The following is a 19739-nucleotide window of genomic DNA, read 5'->3' as shown; positions in this document are numbered from 1 at the left end:
CATTATGCTCACTTTAGGTTTGCATTTTGGCAACTAAATGACGATTCCACGATACTAATAATTCTGTGCATTATGTGTATTCGGATTTGCTCGAGCGATTCATTTTTGACAAATATTTAAAAACTTTTTGATCCCTCTTCTTGTTGACGTGGGCTCCATAGCTCAGGGGTTAGAGCACTGGTCTTGTAAACCAGGGGTCGCGAGTTCAAATCTCGCTGGGGCCTTGTCGTTTTCATTTTTTGTTTTCAGCTATTGTTTTCTCTGCTATTGTTTTCTTTCTGTTAAACTCAAACCCACACACGTAATTTCAAACAGTTACATTACGTAACTGCTGACGCTTCATGATCGACTGTACAGTATTATTCAATAGTCTCAATAGTTGAGAACGTGACGACATTTTAGGTGACCCCATTATTTAGATATTTTGATGTTATGTTGTACCGTCATCTCTCTTTTAAATTATTTGCAGCTGCAGCTCTTCATCTTAAAGCGCGCCACTTCTCTCAAATACAAAGAAAAACATTTTATCGCATTAGCACGCAAAAAGCATTTTTTGCTACTAATTAACTATTAAGACAACATTTTGTAAAACAGTGCAATACTCACAGAGCCATCGTTTTTAGCCGATTACATATGCTGCCAGAACCTGTTTTAAACATTTAGGACTGTCATATATCCACTCCGTTCAGAGCCCGGATAGCTCAGTCGGTAGAGCATCAGACTTTTAATCTGAGGGTCCAGGGTTCAAGTCCCTGTTCGGGCGTATGATTTTCTCTTTCCGTTGAATGAGAATTATGCTTGTGTGCATTCATGCTTTTTAGACTTGACTTGCCTTTTAATTTGACACGCTTTCAAGTTTTCTTTGCCAGACTTCTAAAGCAACAACAACACATTATGCACGTCATCAAAATACACGTATTTAAGCTTACTTGGCATTCAGTTAAAATGGAGTATAGGTGTATCAGGACCCTCGCTTATATAATATTGTCTTTCGGCAGAAGGTTCACTTTCAACGCTGAAAAATAGATATTTACAAGGACACAGAAGTCTTTCGAGTAGGTAATGCCGCACGTACCTATCTGCTGACGTAGACGTAATGGTTTGGTATCCACCAATAAGCACAAAGGAAAAGAGAAACCCGATGACGTTGCTGGTGACGTCGCAATAACAGCACCAGGAAGACTGCACGAGGGGAGCTTGGGTTCCTACTGACGTGAAACAACTGTGGGTCGCTCACCACATTAAAGAGGAGGACCCAATAATTTGTTCTTGGATAAAAAAATATTTGGTTTAATACGTTACAGTCATCCAGAGAGCGCTCCAAAATCCCCGGATGAAAGAGTTCTTGTCAGGTGAGCTAGTTTACTTTACGTTAGCCGACCGTACAGTGTGCTAAGCTATCTGTCAACACAACTGTCATCCTCAGTGACGATCGTAAACATCAGGTCAGACGTTGGTCGGAAAGAAATTGCAACTCAACAAGCTCTTAGATCAGTTCAAAGCCACATTTACCTAAGACGGTCTTGTTTGTGCCTCACGTGTTTTGGTTGCAACTTGACTAGCATTGCTGGTAGCTGTCTTACTTCAAACCATATTAATCTGACTTAGCGTTCACATACACTATCAAAGAAGTGTATTTACGTTATCCATATATATATATATATGATATTGATCTAAATATTTCAAAGATCATTTACAATGTGGTTATTGTTTTTTTTCCAATGGCACATTCTGCCTGCACAGTTGCTATGTTATTTTGTATGTTGTACATCCATTTAATAAAGTGACTGGCTAGTCTTGGTTTCAGGATGGCCGGAGTGTTCGACTTAGACTTGGAGACTGAAGATGTCAGTGATGCAGAGGTCGGTTTTAAGCACATTTTCCCCTCAAGACTGTTGTCCTGTTAATGGTCCAAGCCTATAGTTTCCAAATATGCCACGATGGCCGAGAGGCTGCCACGATGGCCGAGTGGTCTAAGGCGCCGCGTTCCGGACCCAGTCTCCCCAGGAGGCCTGGGTTCGAATCTCGTGGCTGCCAGGACGGCCGAGTGGTCTAAGGCGCCGCGTTCAGGACCCAGTCTCCCCAGGAGGCCTGGGTTCGAATCTCGAATTTCCCCATTGTGGGACTAATAAAGGCATTATTAAATATACAGTTCTGTGCAAAAGTCTTAAGGCACCACTAGCTTTATTCTTATAATGACTCTTTTGCCCCAGCATGTTTTTTTTTTTTTACCACAATAACTAATAGCGCAGACAGCAGGTTTACAGTAACTACCACAAAACCAATGCCCACAAAAGGTTGTAGCAAAATTGTGCACTAACCAAAAGCCACATGGGGTCAAAAAGGTGCCAGTGAAACCATCGGAGCCGCTCAAACTTCAGACTTATATTGGCACCTTTCTGTTTTTTATCCTACATCAACAGGACGTACACTAGCAAACTAAAAAGGACATAGACAAACTAAACCCACGTACAAAGTTTTAATGAATTGTTTTACATCTAGTAATTGTTAAGCTTTGGTGGAGGTTGGTGCACTACCTTGTGGCCTACCTGTAGTTTGGTCATTAGGACATGGCTGAAACAACAATTATAATGGTGGCCCCAAGACATTTGCACATTAATGTGTATACAAATGTTTTGGCATTACTTAAACTACTTGGGCTTGTTTTTCCCCCATCCATAGGATGATGTTTGTGATGATGCCGTAACAGAACCGGACAAGTGAGTTTAATTCCTCCTTATACTTAGCCACATGTACTAAATTAACTGGAACCTTGTTTAGGTCATTTTGCCATACATGTTAATAACATTCAGATGAAACTCTTCAGGTATGATTTGTTAAATCCTTAAAATGAATTCAATTTGTATTACAGAAGCAGCTGTTTTTTTATATCAGTCCTATATTACATGGAAAAACATGAATTCATGAGAAGCTAAAGAAAAGATCTTAACCAGGGTTGCTAATAATTATTGAGGGCGCTGTCAATTAGCACAGAATGCGTCATTTATATTAATACCCAGATTACTCTATCTTATTTCTGACTTGGTTCTTTAATCCAGTGTGCAGAAAGAAGAGGTGGAGCTGACCAGTGAATGTGTCAATCGAGACAGTGAAAGAGTTGGACCTGATTTCTTTGAGCTTCTCACTGTGCTTGGAAAAGGAGCCTATGGCAAGGTGGGTGTGCGTGTGCCTGCGCGTGCGCAGGGCATGAGATGCCAATTTAATGAGCAATTTTGGTCACTGCCGTTTGCTGTCCCACATATTTGATGACGCTTATGTTGGTTGTGCTTAAATTTAATGACGGCAATTTGCGGTTAAATGTTTTAAACAAATGGCCATTGTTCCTGTTTTTAAAAACCCTACATTGAAAAACATTGCTTGCCTTTATCTCTGAGGTTTAAAACAAAAATGTTTTGTGTCGTTCTGGTATTTTCCTTTACAACCACACGTCATTTCTGAAAAATGTGAACATTTTTAATCACTTATGAAAATGCTTTTTGTTAAATACAGTTCCACACGTTTTCTGTGTTCGTGACCTGAAGGCAACATACAATTTCTTTGTAGGTTTTTCAGGTGAGGAAGGTTCAAGGTGCCATGTCGGGAAAAATATTCGCCATGAAGGTTCTCAGAAAGGTACTTTTTGAGTACATCCTTGAACCTCCTCTAAAACAGAAGCAGTTCATATTTGTTTGTATCTATTTGTTTGCATTTAGGCCAAAATCGTGTGCAATGCCAAAGACACCGCCCATACGCGAGCAGAGAGGGAAATCCTTGAGACAGTCAGACATCCTTTCATCGTGGATCTCCTTTACGCCTTTCAGACTGGTGGTAAACTCTACCTCATACTGGAATACTTAAGTGGTAAGATACTGAAGGCCCAACCTAAGCAATTTACTGTATCACATGTTCTTAAAATCAAAGACAAAGCCACCATGGACTTTGTCGACGTAATTACAACAAGGGATGGGTAATGAAGTCACTGGTTTGTTTTTTATGAATTTTATGAAATGTCAGCTCAATGAACAGCTCCATAATTATTTTCTGTTATTTTTGTGATACTGACCATGAAAGGCAAGGTAACGCTAATTAAAAGTGAAAGGTACTGCTAAAGTTGTAAACACGCCTCTGTCCTGGCTGCTCACTTGAAGAATGTTAAGAATGAAGAAGAAAACAAAATCATTTAGTCTTTCGTTTTACCTCAAGCACAATTAATAATCTACCTTTGCTGTCTGCACCTGTCACTCATGACAGTTGAGCGTGACTGCACAATTGACTTTATTGTTGTTATTATTCCTCTAATTTCTCATAAGTTGCTGTTACTTAGTTTTTCCACTTACATTATTTGTACTTTATATTTTCTGCTATTTCTGTATTGAGGCAGTTTTTCAAAACACGAACAAATAAGATGTTTGGTAGTGTCCTGGAACTGACTGTGTTCAACCTTGGAGAATCCACTCAAATTGTACTCTTTGGAGCTGGCCTGTTTGACCTCATGTGTAAGTTGTATGTCACCAGGAGGAGAGCTCTTCATGCAATTGGAGAAGGAAGGCATCTTCATGGAGGACACTGCTTGGTAAGGATCCTTTATTCTGTTGCAGAACGTTTTATGTACAGAGCTTTATTTTGCTCATAAGATATGGCATATTCTGTCCGTCTGCTGTGTAAAATGCAAAAACCAAACTGGATGTGAATCTGAGCAATTGTCACTCTATATGTACGATATTTTTTTAATTAAAAAGTGCAACAACAAAAAGAAAAACAAGCTATTTGGCTGTATCTCCATTTTGGTCATTGATTCAAACAATTTGTGCATGGGCAGTTTCTATCTCGGAGAGATCATACTGGCTCTTGGTCACCTCCACTCTCATGGAATTATTTACAGAGACCTCAAACCTGAGAACGTCATGCTTAATCACCAAGGTAAAAATGAAGACAAAATATTTGACTGTATTATTTTGATTGTTGTTTTATATTTGTATGCAACGTGGCATCGTTCAAATCATATCATGCGATCTTGGTTTGTCATTGTGCTTTTTAATCATTCTCTATAATTTCACTTACTGCTCTGAATTATATTTGTCATGCGTACCTTTATTGACGTAACGTGCTTTTATTTGTTGTAAAGTCAAGCTCCACGATTGATTCATCTGAATTTTAACGGAATCAGTACAATGGTAAGTGCAAATTATAATTTTGGTCTTACTATTATATTTAAAGGACACATCAAGCTTACTGACTTTGGCCTCTGTAAGGAGTCAATTCATGATGGAAGCGTCACACACACATTCTGCGGCACCATTGAGTACATGTGAGTATCGCTCGCTCACTCACTCACTCACTCACTCACTCACTCACTCACTCACTCACTCACTCACTCACTCACTCACTCACTCACTCACTCACTCACTCACTCAGCCATACCAGAAGATTTGTTGTTGCTTAGCAAAAAGCATGGCTCAGTGTCGCTTATCACGAAGGGATGACGACCCTTTGTGAGGAGTGTATCTTAGACGATGTTCACACTGCAGCACTTCAGATTTATTTATTTATTTATCTTTGCTCATATGCGACGCATCAGATTTTTTTTTCATGCAGCGTGAACGATACAATTGAGATTTTTTTTCAAATCCGTCCTGGGCCTCACCCGTGTGGGGGTAGAAATCTGATATGCTATTCATTTTGAAATGATGATTTATTTATGTGAAGATACTAATCATGTTAATTATTTCTCACAATAACTAGGAAGCAGATATATATCAATATTCCTCGGATCACTGGCCAGCTTTTTGAATTATTTTTGTTATTTTGTAATAAATGCACTGAGGACCTCTCATGAGGTCCTTGGGAGCTACTTGTTGCCGCTGCGATGGAGCCGGCTGGTGTAGAATGTGTGGCTGGTGACCTCATGTGGACAAAAAAAAATAACCTGCACCTCACATGCATATCATATTTGGTCGAGTTTTGATTTTGGGATGAGTTGGACCAGTTGTATGCTTTTTCACTCTCTTTGTGGCTTACTTACTCTTTGTTGCAGGGCCCCTGAAATTCTTACAAGGTCAGGGCATAACAGAGCAGTGGACTGGTGGAGCCTTGGGGCCCTCATGTATGACATGATGACTGGATCGGTAAGACGAAACTGTTTTCGAGGGTAACTGCGATCTAGAACACGGTAACAGGCAGGCCTTTGCCTGGCAACACCGTTCTCCTTGATGAATGCGATGGATTGAGACAGGATGGAGATGTTGTGATGTTGATCACCCGCTGAACTATGCTTCAATCTCTGCCCTTGCGCTTCTCCCTAGCCACCATTCACAGCGGAAAACAGAAAAAAGACCATTGATAAGATCTTGAAATGTAAACTTAATCTGCCTCCATATCTGACCATCGATGCCAAAGACCTCATCAAGAAGGTCTGGAACACGTAAACACAGACAGATGCCATGTTGATTGTTACAAATTGTTTTCATACCTAGAAGCAATAATGCACATCATTTTCAGAACAATACTCAGGGGAGGAAAATCCTGCATGCGACTGTATATGCTAAGTGGTTTTCCAGCGGTCTGTTAAAATGCATTTGAGTCAAGTGTGGATTACATCTGACCTTTATAAAGCAAAATAGAATTCATACCACACTTGTCATGGGTTCATTTTAAACATAGATCAAATGTACCGTGTCTTCAATGATCTATTTTGCTTTTTCTGTCTCCAGCTGTTAAAGAAGAATCCAGCCCAAAGACTTGGTTCCAGTAAAGCGGACTGTGCTGATATCAAAGTGAGTGGCATTGACACTTTTCTTAAGAGCAGCCGAGGTATTTTCACTCCGTTTTCTCCAAACCAAAATTGCCTCATGAACCGTACAAACTAGTAAGAACTATTTTAAATGCACCAGAAAGAACGTGATCACCAAGCCTGAAATGTACTCTACTTGTTATTTACATGATGCAAACAAAAACATCAATATACTGTTTTTTTAAAGCAGTAAATGAACAATAGAGTGAAGTTGTTGACTCAATGAACACCCTCTTTTTTTTTTTGTCCCCCACCTTCAGGGACATTCATTCTTCAAGCAAATCAAGTGGGATGACCTGCTAAATAAGCGAGTTGAGCCTCCATACAAGCCGCAGCTGGTAAAACGTTTGACATTTGTCTGCTGTCACATCTCGTAGACTTCAAAACCTTCATCTCCAAATTCCCTCTCTTCACCGTTATGTTGTAACGTGTCTTTGTCCGCGTAGCAGTCCGATGACGATGTGAGCCAGTTTGACACCAGGTTTACCAGACAGACCCCAGTGGACAGTCCAGACGATAACTCACTCGGCCAAAGTGGAGAGCTCGCCTTCGCTGTAAGTACGGCTAGGGAAACAAACAAACGGGGTTTTTTTGCCGGAGCCTATCCCAGCTACCTTTGGGCAGTGGCGCAGGACACCCTGAACTGGTTGCCAACCAATCATAGGGCAGCCATGGAGGAATATACAAAATTGGGGTGACTTAAGACTAAACACTTCATCCTAATGGTGCTGAGCCCTCAAATTGACTAAATGTCAAATGCGGAGCAAATGAGAAAAAAAGTCCAACTTTGGTTGAGCTTTTCTGTATTCAAATCCAATTTCCTTGAGAAGCTTTCTTGCACTTGGGTCACAGACGGTCGGTCACTTCCGTACTTTTGCTGTGTCCTTTCTGTTTTCAAGATATTGCTTCACGTTTTTTTCAACACTGCGGATGGTGAACAACCAACATGCGTTGAGATTTACCTGATTTGAAGAAAAGTGATAATCCTCTCCTTTTGTTTCAATCCCTCATATGAGACACGTGATTCCGCTTGTTGCAACAACTCTTCAAGTTTTGCTTCATGAGCAGATCTAATCTGATGGAGATGTTAGTTTTGGGAGCCAACATTTATAGGGTGACTTGTGGAGTTCAAATCATGCCAAAAGCTCACAAACACACCAAATCTGATTTACTCACACTCAACAATTGCTATTTGCCTACCAAGACTTACTGCGTGAGGAACGTGATGACATTTGAGGTGTTTGCGCTGATCATTTTCTTCATTTCCGTCAGGGTTTCACCTATGTGGCTCCTTCAGTCCTGGACAGTTTAAAAGAAGGTTTCTCCTTTGAACCCCGAATGCGGCCTATTCGCCGACACAACAGTAGCCCACGCACACCCAACAGGTAACGCGCATCGTTAAATGAACAATCATGATGAGACAGTCATGATCGGGATGTGCATATTTCTTTGCATCCTCTTTCTGTACTTAATACGCTACAAAAAAAAACACGACAAAATATGAACTTTTAGAGAAATTGTTTTAAAAGTGAATTTCTGTTGGTTGACGTCCCTGAAAACTATTCAAAAGAAATTGTTTTTTTGACATTTATTTCTAACAAATATACCCACAAATTAAAAGAAAGTTACACTTTCCTGAAATTTCTGCTTCCACTACCAAGTCTTCAAATTCTAAAGTGCGCATCCAGTATATAAGATGGTCACAATTTGCTTTTTATTGTCAAGAGTTCCGCAATGTTGTGACTTGGCTCATCAACAGCTTTCACATCATTGGTGTCAGACCACGCAAGTTCGTTGTAACGTGCGTGTACAGTCTACGCCGTAATCATGACTGTGATGTGTTGTCCTCTCTCTTTTCGCCCCCTCCCCTCTTTTGTTTGGGAAAACATTTTTCTTTTCAGTCCTCTGAAATTTTCCCCCGCTGGGCCCTTCAAATCCAATATTGATGGAGAGCCAGGACTTTTTTCTCCCACATCTCCCCCAGTAGCTTCATCCCCTGAGTCACTTGAGAACGGCTCTGCCAGTATTCCTATCAAGACGCCTGCCAGGAACAATAAGGTGAAGGGTCATCGCAGATGAGATGAGGTGAGGGCTTAAGCACGCGCCGAGCGTGCACTGCCAGCCCTGGCCGGTTAACCTTTTCAGTTATTTCGAAGGGGTTTGGGTACGGAGTGATGTTTCTTTTGAGTTTTTTTTTTGTCTTCTTAGTTAATTCACGGATTGGGACGTACATTTGCCTTCATTGCACACATGCCATTGTGAATGTACTTTGAATACTTATTCGCGAATGCATCCTAAAAATAGAAGCAATCACGTTTATGATAGCATAGAAATGACGACCGTTAGACATTTGGCATGACCTGACAAGATCAGTCAACGGATGCATTGGTGGCAACGACATTTGATTTTTGGTTGTGTTTTTTTTTTTGTTTTGTATGAAATGCCATGTGAAGTTGTTTCCAGTACATACATGCAAAAAAAAAAAGACAATCACATGAAAAATCAAGTTATTTTTTACTGCAAAACGTGATTACCTGTACATCATGTCGAGTAACATAGAAATTGGATTGATGAGTGGATGAATAGATTTAGTAAAATTGCACAAGAATGTATCATCACAAAACAAAAAAAAAAGTTTGTTTGAACCTCAACATCTATTCCCCGCTACCTGCTTTGAAGTGTCCTCAAGATGAATGCAAGAATTTAATATGAGAATAATTTTCACAATCGACTTGTAGTCAAGATGCGCGCTCGCTAACCAGTCGCGTAACTCGCAACTAGTTAGCACTCTTCATGCCAAGGTATTTCTAATACTGTATATGACAAGTGTTTTTTTTTTTTTTCTAAATAATGTCTCTACATATTTGCTGCAGTGTTATCATAAAATATAGCTGTGGATGCCTGGTGTTGAGTGTTTTCACGTATATTTATCCAAATTAAGTTAATATAGTTCTGTGAGAGTGTTGTGTGCAACTCTTTAATCAACGTGCACTTTACAGAACATATTCATACTAATATTGAGTGGATTTTCAGATGATTTGGTGAATTGTTGAATTATGTTGTCATACCACTGACAAGTCAATAAAAACAATCCTACAATTTGATCCATCTCTGTGGAAGTGCAGTATTTACTTAAGTTCCTTGGAAAACCATTTTCTTTGTAGCTTTCGTGATCATCGTGGAATGTTGGAAATCATTAAAACGTGAGATTCATCAAAGCCACAATCCGGTCATGCAAATAATTTTGTACTATTTCAGGATGTGCTCACTGACTGCACCTAAAATTGCACCTCACGCATGTGACAGTCGCCGACTGAGATTTTCTTTCTTTCAACAGCAGGTGGCTCTAGTATGCCTGAAAGAAACTTTTTCACTTTTTTTTTTTTTTGGCATGGTCTGTCTATTCAAGACCGGGATGGGCCATTTCAGTTTTGGAGGGCCGGTTTCCTGGATTTTTTCGGTGTCCCTGCCAACACAACACACCTGATTCAAATGTTGATCTCATCAGCCAGCTCTGCACATGCGGGATAATGATCCTGATCATTTCAATCAGGTGTGTTCGGTCTTCTCAATGACCAAGAATTTGATAGAGTGGCTCAAAAAAACCACCAGATTTGGTTCAGCAGTCGAATCCATGTAGTAGCCGTCTTGACTCAATCCCATCTGACTTTTTCAAGACTTGTCAATCTGCACTATGTGAGTTGCAGCAAATAGTCAACAGCTCACTTCAGTCAGGCAAGTTCCCCTTCTAAAAAAACAAAAACAAAAACCGCTGTATGTCTCCTTGCTAGCAAATTATAGAGCCACCTCAAACCTTCCCTTCTTAACCGAGATTGTCAAGAAAGCAAATTCTTGAACTCAAACAGACTTTATGATGAATTCCAATCAGGATTGCGACGACATCCCAGTCCAGGAACAGCTCTCGTTAAAGTACAAAATGACGCAGGGAAGGTGTGAGGATGTTGCCATGTAGTATGCGGTGTTATATGTCTTCTTGTATTTGTTTTCCTGCTTGATGGAAAAGCCAGACCGCACATCTTTAGTTCTACTTAGCGTTTCGAAAGCTATAATTGTCGCTGTTAGCACAAATAGGCTAATCCGTTACAAATGATTACCTAACTCGGCTTATGCATCGGCAGTTCGAAAGGTACGGCACACCTCTTCTACCGCATGCTCGCTGTGATATTTTAAGATGCGCTGTGTGTACATCCACAACCTGCGGGCAAGCCGAGCGAAACTTCACAGCACTTCTGACGTGAAAATACAATCCGGTTGTCTGTTTCGGATCAAGAGACGAAACAATGAGATTTTCGACTGGAGAAAGTCATTGGAACATCATAATTAGGGGATCTGTCTATTTTTTTTATTTTATTTTTAATTATTCTGGACAAATTAATTAGCAATACAAGCGTGTTTTTACACTGCAGTTTAAAGGTAAGTGTGGTAAAAACAATAACCTGATTCTGTACATGTATACGGGAGCTTTATTTAAACAGGAGTAATCGCAAAAGTCACTTTTCCTTCTTTTGGTTCAAACTATTGAGCAAAACTGCACGATTGCGGGCTTGAAGATTTCTGAACTTGCCTCAACCTCTTGACTGAAACGCAATTTAAAGAGGAGCACGTTTGTCCTCAATCATATTCAGCCTGGCCCATTTTCTCTGCCGCTTGTACTGTCTGACAGATTTGAAAACAGAATATGGAATTAACATTGAGGGCACGATGGTGGACTGGTGATTTCGGCTCCGACCTTCCTCTGTGGATTTGGCAAGTTCCCCGCATGCATGCGTGTGTATTTTTGTTTTTGTTTTGGGTGGCTTTGCTATCCTTCCACCTTCTAAAAACATGCATGGTAGGTTGATTGGACTCTCCTGGCGTGATCGTGAGCCCGGGTGGTTTTTGTCTTCGTGCGCCCTGCAAACGTCCGGCAACGGGTTCAAGGTGTACCCCGCCTACTGCCCGTTGTCGGCTGGAATCGTCTCCGGCACGCCCGCGACCCTCGTGAGGAAATGTGGCTCAGATAATGGCCGGATGGATTCCGTAATAACGGCATTTCTCTAATCAGGAATTCTCCGACTGCAAAATGAGGCCCAAGCGTCTTTTCTCTACGGTGGAAAGACTTCCGACGATAAGCGAGATGCAGGAGCGCGATGACGATGACGAAGACTTGGCCTGTTCTTGGACCACACGGGAGGAGGATTTGGGCTCCATCACGGAGCTTTCTCAGCCCGCCCCTTTTCCTCGTCACGGACCCCTGAGAGGTCATCGTCACTGGATGGTGCGCAAATGCTTCAGGGCCGCCGCAGGTGCTCGAGCTACTTGTCGACAATCTTCAAGGACATCTTTGACCGCTCTGGACATGCTGGATAAATCACTCACCTTATCTGAGCGGGAAAAATGTGAGCTATCGTTGCACTTTAACCGGAATTTGGCCGAGTGGCTGACTGCACAATCATGTGAGAGCCTAGTGTGAGTGAGCTGGATTATTTTTTTTTCAACTTTTCTCACCTGCTTTGGCATTTGCCTCACATTGCATGATTCGCTCATGTAAATCGAGCCACTTTTCAAAAGTGATTCTCGTTCAGGATACGTGAAACACAGTTTTCCAGAATAACTTTTAAAAGAACTTTGAACCAGTATGTTGGTCACAAGTTGTAAGTGAGTGAAAGCATAAACAAATCATTAGAAAAAAAAAAATAAAAAATCCGTATCCTGTGCATGAGTTCTCCTATGCACTTTTTCTTTCGATTTCCCTGAAGTGTTGCGACGGCAATGACTGCTGTGTGTGTGTACGTGCGTGTGCGCGTTTGCGTGTGTGTGTGAGTGTGTGTTTATGGGCTGGTGAAAGGGGAGGGGCGTGGGAGGTCTGATTGTTGGCAGGAATTGTGGAGGGCACGTCCAACAATATGGTGAGAGTGAAAAGGAAGCAGAGCACACAACCCCCTGGCCTGGCGTATATTTCGCTGACGACTCCGACATTACGCAACACAGCTTTCTCCAGAAAACAAAACTTCAACTGAAACTCATTTGGGCTTGCAACACAAAGCAAAAATACCACTTTATATTGAAAAGAATAATCATCTCGCCGCAATTTACTTAGTTTTTGAAACCTTGGCCTGTTCATCTTAAGCGCACTTTTAATTTTTCAGCAAGTAACAGCAGTTATGTCTCATTGGGACGCCGCCAGAAATGTTTCAAGTGGGGTGGCCGCGCATGCCTGCGTCATTTGTAATCGTAGTATCCACTGTCAGAGTTTAGTGAAATGAAATTCAGACAAATCCAGCAAGCAGGAACAAGTCCACCCCTGGCCACCCTGTAGCTCCGCCCCCGATCTTGCAAAGAAATGAGTGCGTCGCTCAATTCACGAGCAGCGAATCATCATGAGTCTACAAATTTTTTTTTTTTTTTGCCTCCCCAATCGACTCAGAAAATGGGCTGAAAATTGTCCATGTTAAATGTCTTCCATATTTTGTATTGCCAATTAATATGTGTGCGGCTAACGCTGAGTTGGCTACGCCGCCGACTCTGTGATTGTGACATTTAACGGAATAATAAGCAATTAGGAAGCGACCTGAAGCTGGCACTGTTGCTGCATCCAAATAGAGGAGCAAATGAATGTTCGCGTTTGTCGTCTACCGCAGTAAAATCCACACCAACGATCAGAAATGCCTTTATTGTCATTGTACTCAAGTGTGCAACGAGATTAGAGAGCTCCCCTCTCCAGTGCAATACAACAAGAATTCAGATAAATATATAAATGAGATAAATAAGAGAATAGTTAGTGCAATGGAAAATAATACAGAATAGGATATATAAAAACACATCACGTTGCTGTTCTGCAAAGTAAGGGTGTTCTCGTGTGTGTGTGAGAGTTCAGAATGGAGATGGCTCTCGGAAAGAAACTGTTTCTCAGTCTATTGGTCCTTGATTTGATGCACTTGTCGCGCCTGCCAGAGGGCATCAGGTCGAACAGGTGTGAGTTTGTGTGGGTATCGTCTTTGACGATGTTGAGAGCCCTTCTGAGGCACCGGGCGGTGTCGATGTCCGACAGTGAGGGGAGAGGGCAGCCGATAATCCTTTGCGCCGTTTTGACCGTCCTCTGGAGCCTCACTCTGTCCGCCTCAGTGCAGCCGCTGTACCAGGTGGAGACACGGTACGTCAACAGGCTCTCGATGGACGAGTGGTAGAAGGCCAGCAGCAGCTTCCTGTCCAGGTTGAATTTCCTGAGGACTCTCAGGAAGTGCAGACGCTGGTGGACCTTATTTACCACTGCTGTGGTGTTGTGAGTCCAAGAAAGGTCGTCGGAGATCTGTACTCCCAGGAACTTGAACGTGTGGACCCTCTCCACACACACGCCTTCGATGCAGAGGGGGGGCGGCACCGTCTTGTTCCTCCTGAAGTCGACGACAATCTCCTTTGTTTTTGCAATGTCTGTTGTCCTCGCACCAAGCCGTCAGTCTCCGGACCTCCTCTCTGTAGGCTGTCTCGTCGCCTTCCGAGATCAGACCGACCACTGTCGCGTCGTCGGCAAACTTGACGACGGTGTTGTTGCCGTGGGCCGGGCTGCGGTCGTAGGTGTGGAGGGCGTATAGGAGAGGGCTCAGCACGCATCCTTGAGGGGAACCGGTGCTCAGCATGTGGGTGGAGGACGTGTAGGGGCCGAGCTACACGGTCTGGGGTCCGTTGGTCAGAAAGTCCTTCATCCAGATGCGTGTGAGGGCAGGGAGGCTTGCACATAAGATGCTTCGTCTGTCACGTGAAAATATTTAGGTGAACTCATCAGGCCTCATGTGCTGCTTCGTGTGTGAAACCAATGAACGGAAATTTAGAACGTGTGCTGCTTATTTCATATCACAGGCGATTACAAAAATTTGAATCACGTCATCTCTTGCCATCCATTTATATAAACGTGCTAATTATAAAAAAAAAATGTTCATCTCACTCCTTTGAGAAAAGGAGAGACTGAATGGAACTGATTGGCTGAAATTGGCCTATGGAATGAACTCAAAATGAGCAACATTTTTCTTCTTTCAAAAAAAAAAATAGTGTGAAGTAAAACCGCCTGCTTTATGACTAAAAGTTATGGCTTGAGGAATTCCCTTAAACATTTGACTGCTCACTTTCTCGCCATATTCCAGTGAGTGTCTCCACGGGGAGTGTGGAAATTCCGGGGCATGCTTTAGGTTCGGCTTGACGGGAAAAAGCACGGACTCTGGGAAAAACCCACTCGCTGTTCAGTATAAAACAGGAGGAGGATGTCAGAAGCCTCCCACTCTTTGGTCCAAACTTGCAAGTGGAGTTTGTGTGAGGATATCGGGACTGGAAAAAAATGGCTTTGGCTGTGAACAGCTTTACTCTCCTGCTGCTTTTTGTGACGGGATTTTGCATCCAGCTCTATCGAGGTGAGTTCAAGTGCAAAAAGAAAGTTAGAAGCGTGATTTATTTTTCTGTTGTTTGTTCCTAACAACACTCCAATGATGGTGATTTCAGCTCATGACTTTCCTGGCCGCTGCTCATGTCACAATACGATCAAATTCATCAAAGGCAATATGTCCGATTTCCACGTACTGGAAAGGAGGCCTGGATGTGATAAAACCGAATTGATGTAAGTGAATACATGAAGCGGGAGTCTTTTATTCCTTGTGCTGCTCTGACTTTGATTCCAGTTTTTAAAAAAAAATTTTTTTCAGTGTCACCATGAACAGGCCAGACAATACCACCGGCAAGATCTGCATGAACACGGAGGGACGGATGGCCAAAGCTTTTTTTAGGTGCTGGGCGAGGTAAGACCGTAACTTTTGAGGGAACTTTTAAGGGATGCACATTCCACACATCACATCATCTGAGCCTCTTAAAAAGCAAACGCATCCGAGCTCCCTCAAGAACCCCCAGAAACAGCATGCCATTACCCAGCTTTCACAAGAAGCTGGGAAAACAAACTCCTCCAGATGTTTTGTATTAGTGTGTTGGCCTGTAACCAGATTTCTTCCCCCCTGGACTTTTTCAAGGATAAACAAAGATGAGAACCGGAAGACGGAGTGCATCGAAAGAAAAAGAAAGGCAGAGTAAAAATCATCTTCGGCAGATCTTCAAGGAAGAAGGAAGAGAGTTCCAGAAGTCACTTGAAGACTGACGCACACAAGAACGCTGGGAGTAGAGAGTTGAGTTTTGAAAAAGATGCTAGCATCCAAAAGCTGCAAAAGGAGCGAGGAAGGAGATGCAATGCAGAATGAGGCCTGAAAGCGAGTGTCGTTCCGATTCCGATGCCAGAATCGGTTTCTGTACCGATACTGCCTTAAAAGTCGGTATCGGCATCGGCGAGTACCAACCAATATGGGCCCGATACCGGTTATCGATATTGGTATCATGCTTCGGACGCAGCGGAATGCATTTTTAAATATATAATTACAAATAAATATGCTTCAAATTTCAATCAAATGTGGAACCCAGTGCACATGAAAAAGAAAAGCAGAGCGGACAACAAGTGATCACAGCATTTTTGTTGTGACGTGTGAGGTGCTCATGTTGAACATTCGACATCCTTTGTGCAAATGGGGAATGAATCATTTTACATCCAATTGAGTATGCATAAAAAAAAAGTGCTTATATTTAGATTTTTCAAAAATATCGGTACAGTATCGGCCGATACTGCACAGCCAGTTCGGGACCTAAAAAGTGGTATGGGAACAACACTAGTTCTAGCCACAAATATGTTTCTGTTTTATAAAACACGTCTGTGTAAAGTCCACTGTTGACGTCCAATCGCCACTATTTATGGGAATTTATTTATTTGTGTAGAAATGTTATCTTCAATGTCACAATCTAAGTGAATAAAGTCGATTTTCATAAAACTGCGTGTATTCCACTCTGAAATCAATCCTCAGTGAGGCTGTAAATGAATTACCGGCAAGCATCTGTTTCCATCTGCTACATTTGAACGATCCGAATGAAAGCTGCGGCTCAACAGCGCACTCGCTAAATAATATAAATAATAATTATTCGCCAGTGTGGGGACTTTGGTGCAATTAATTGTACAATGAGAGGAACGTCTTTGCTTGTGTGAGAGGACGCTTTGCAGGATTGTAGTTTAAAGACGCTCTGGAGAAAATCTCATGGCGGCCGGCTGCAAGCTCCATGAGACTTCCCGAGTTCCTCAAGCATCTCATCAGACTGTTGACTTGCATCAGATGTGGAGCGGCTTTAATAGCTACCTTTGGTAGAATGCTGGGGCTCCTTTACGACCATTTCATCATCACCTAAAGCACCTTGGCGGTGCACTACGAGCAAAATGACTGAAATCAGACAATGTCTTTCTAATTTGAACAAAGATCGAGTAGAACCTAAAAAACAACACTTAGGAAGAACCTCAACATAGCCACATTCTTTTTGTTGTGCTCGACAAAACACACAAATCCCACAAGTCCTCTCATCAGATGAATGCGATGAATTTAGAGGTCAAACGAGGTCACATCCAGGCTTTGATTTCCTCTAGACAGCGTCCTGGCTGTCAGACAGCAAGCGGAATAAGAGGATAGGCTGTAAATAACAAATGGTGCATTCATCCACACTGGACACCAAACTACATCACTGGTGATTGAATTCCCCCTTTTTTTTTTGCCATGAGTTACAATCGTATACAAATCATGTCTTTGTAAGTGCGCAAGGGCTAACTGAAAGGGAGCAGCAAATAGAAAACAGGGGCTTGCCCCTGCCAGACTACATAAGCAATAAGTAAGACGAATCCACTTGGGCATTGCTTTGTAATATTGAAGCGTCTGCCACATCAGAAAAATAACAAACGTTCTCATGGGAGGCAGACGATACAGAGTGAAAGTTATTTGCAGCCAATTACAGCACAGAGCCTAGAGGTGGTTTCTGCTTCAGTGGATTTTGCTAAGATGATTTTTTGTTGTTGCTGTATTCATACTAGGATTGCACACACACACACACACATGCAAAGTATGCAAATTATTCTTTAGGAAATAAAACTGAGCTAAACTATTTAACTGCATTAAAAAAATTCAATTAATTTTGACAGCCCAATATATATATATATATATATATATATATATATATATATATATATATGTGTGTGTGTGTCAATAAATCACAATTGAAAATCAAAGTGATGTTGTTATTTGTTATTTTTTTTTTTACCCTTGGCTTGTCCCAGAACGGAATATTTTGCTGCTTGTCAACTCGATTTTGAAAGGGAAGAGGGTTTAGATTGAAGGACGTCGTGTTTTTTGAAGGAGATTGACCCATTGCCTGCCTGGGGATTGTTTCTGGTCCCTTGTTGCTGACACCCTCTGTCATGTCGTTGAGATGCAGTGTGAGATGCTGTTCAGCTACTGAGACAGAGGAATACACAGACACACAAATCCTCCTGACTTCTCCCTGGCTAAGCCTCTCTTCTTTATTTCGCTCTACTTGTTGGTGAATTTGAATGTGCTGTTGCTCACTGACAAGATTACAAGGGGGGGGGGAGTGTGAGCTTCCAATGCGCCACTCTCCTGAATACATATAGCCTGCAAAGATATATATATATATATATATGCACCTGCTAGTTTCCACCTACAGGGGGCAGTGACATACTCCCTCACGACTCTACCCTGATCAGCATTCTCTTGGAGCCGTTTGCACCCACCATGTGTTGCTTTGCCCACTGTAAGGAGAGTCATGGCTTCAGTGTTAAATTCATTAACCTTTTCCGCACTCGCACTCAATGTGTATTGAACTAAGCCCACAGCACTTTGAACAGTTTAGTGTGAGGGCTCTGGAAAGCAGAAAAGGTGACAGCACCCCATTTGTTCGTATCTATAAAATGTCATCTCACATGAGATTGTTAATTATTCAGCAACCCGAGGTGCGTTAATGGCTGTCATGCACCCACTCGAGGAACATGGATCGAACGGGTGTCAAATTTTGGAAAGCTCGACGGCGTGATATCCTATCAGCAGTTGTGAGAACGCTTTCCCAAGTTGTTTGTGTCAGCGTGACCGATGTCCAATACATATTCAGGTGGAAAGCAGTGGAAACACCTCGTGCTGTTGCTTCCTTTTGAGTAACTTTTGGAGATATTTCTCATTGACATTTAAAATGCCAGTCTGCAAAGATCTAAAAAAGCATTTCAAATGAAGAAAGTAACAGTCTTGTCGAGTCAATTTGTCGCAGGCTTAAAGCCGTTGTTGCGAGTCAAGGTTATGCCACCAAATATCAAATGTTATTCACTTTAAGTTCATTTAATATCGTCCCTACCGATAGTTGAAAAGTGGGTGGCTTTAAAAAACAAAAAATGGCGCTCCGTCCTGAGTTGGGGTTCGTGTTGGTGAGACCGTGAACTAAAAGCTGAACATTTGTCTGACGTTCATGTTTTGATCCGAAACTCAAATGTTTTCAGTAGACAATAAAAACAAAACAATTGGCCATGGCATTCCAATATCTTTGGAGGCGATTGTAAACTGTGATTGTGACATTAAATGGAATGATTAAGAAAATAACTCCAGAGCGATCGGAGTCTCACACGGCTGGCAAATGTAATAAACGGCGGAGCAGACTTGTTATTATTGTTTTTGCACAGGCCTTCCGTTCTTCAAGTCATTCACTCGCAATTAGCTTAGCGTCGTCGATTTCTTCTTCTGCTACTCTTTTGTTGCTCTTAAAAATCATTATGCATGTACAAGGGCCCGATTGAGGTTGATTTTTTTTTTAGGTGGATGCTGATTTTTAGCAGAAAAAAATATGGATTACCAATTAATCAGCTGATTAATTCATTAAAAAATGTATAATGCATTAAAAAACTCAAAGAAATTTATGCTTGATTTATGTTTTCAAAAAAACTGCGGCTTTTGCTTGTACGTAAAATCGTGACATTGAGGTCAATTCCTTGCACAATCTGCACTGCTCGCTTAAGCATTGCTTGTGAACAAATATGACGATTTGCTTTATC

General features: G+C 41.8%; 2 protein-coding genes and 2 non-coding genes across 5 annotated transcripts; all 4 read left to right on the top strand.

Moving 5' to 3' along the window:
- Positions 1-151: 151 nt before the first annotated feature.
- Positions 152-224, top strand: trnat-ugu (transfer RNA threonine (anticodon UGU)). The gene has a single exon. It is a non-coding gene; the product is annotated as a tRNA-Thr (tRNA).
- Positions 225-690: 466 nt separating this feature from the next.
- Positions 691-763, top strand: trnak-uuu (transfer RNA lysine (anticodon UUU)). The gene has a single exon. It is a non-coding gene; the product is annotated as a tRNA-Lys (tRNA).
- Positions 764-1154: 391 nt separating this feature from the next.
- Positions 1155-9894, top strand: LOC148332811 (ribosomal protein S6 kinase beta-2-like). Of its 2 annotated transcripts, XM_088303194.1 has the most exons (17): positions 1166-1224; positions 1305-1352; positions 1808-1862; positions 2683-2720; positions 3060-3174; positions 3565-3633; positions 3714-3861; positions 4516-4573; positions 4820-4920; positions 5218-5308; positions 6035-6125; positions 6303-6410; positions 6711-6773; positions 7051-7128; positions 7237-7344; positions 8063-8175; positions 8692-9894. In XM_088303194.1, exons 3-17 carry the CDS (start codon positions 1809-1811, stop codon positions 8867-8869), a joined length of 1413 nt encoding a protein of 470 aa, XP_088159320.1. In that variant the 5' UTR covers positions 1166-1224; positions 1305-1352; position 1808; the 3' UTR covers positions 8870-9894. The 2 variants fall into 2 exon arrangements, with proteins under 2 accessions (XP_088159321.1, XP_088159320.1); XM_088303195.1 differs by having other exon boundaries at positions 1155-1352; positions 1796-1862.
- Positions 9895-13653: 3759 nt separating this feature from the next.
- On the top strand, positions 13654-17735 carry LOC148332810 (uncharacterized). The gene is made up of 4 exons (XM_088303568.1): positions 13654-15192; positions 15281-15395; positions 15481-15573; positions 15799-17735. Exons 1-4 carry the CDS (start codon positions 15120-15122, stop codon positions 15857-15859), a joined length of 342 nt encoding a protein of 113 aa, XP_088159694.1. The 5' UTR covers positions 13654-15119; the 3' UTR covers positions 15860-17735.
- Positions 17736-19739: the final 2004 nt, after the last annotated feature.

This window comes from Idiotropiscis lumnitzeri, chromosome 8 (assembly GCF_059441095.1).
Source record: "Idiotropiscis lumnitzeri isolate Australia: NSW breed Sydney's pygmy pipehorse chromosome 8, RoL_Ilum_1.0, whole genome shotgun sequence".
In the NCBI taxonomy this organism is placed as follows: Eukaryota; Metazoa; Chordata; class Actinopteri; order Syngnathiformes; family Syngnathidae; genus Idiotropiscis; species Idiotropiscis lumnitzeri.
This window is presented reverse-complemented; position numbering and strand designations above follow the sequence as displayed.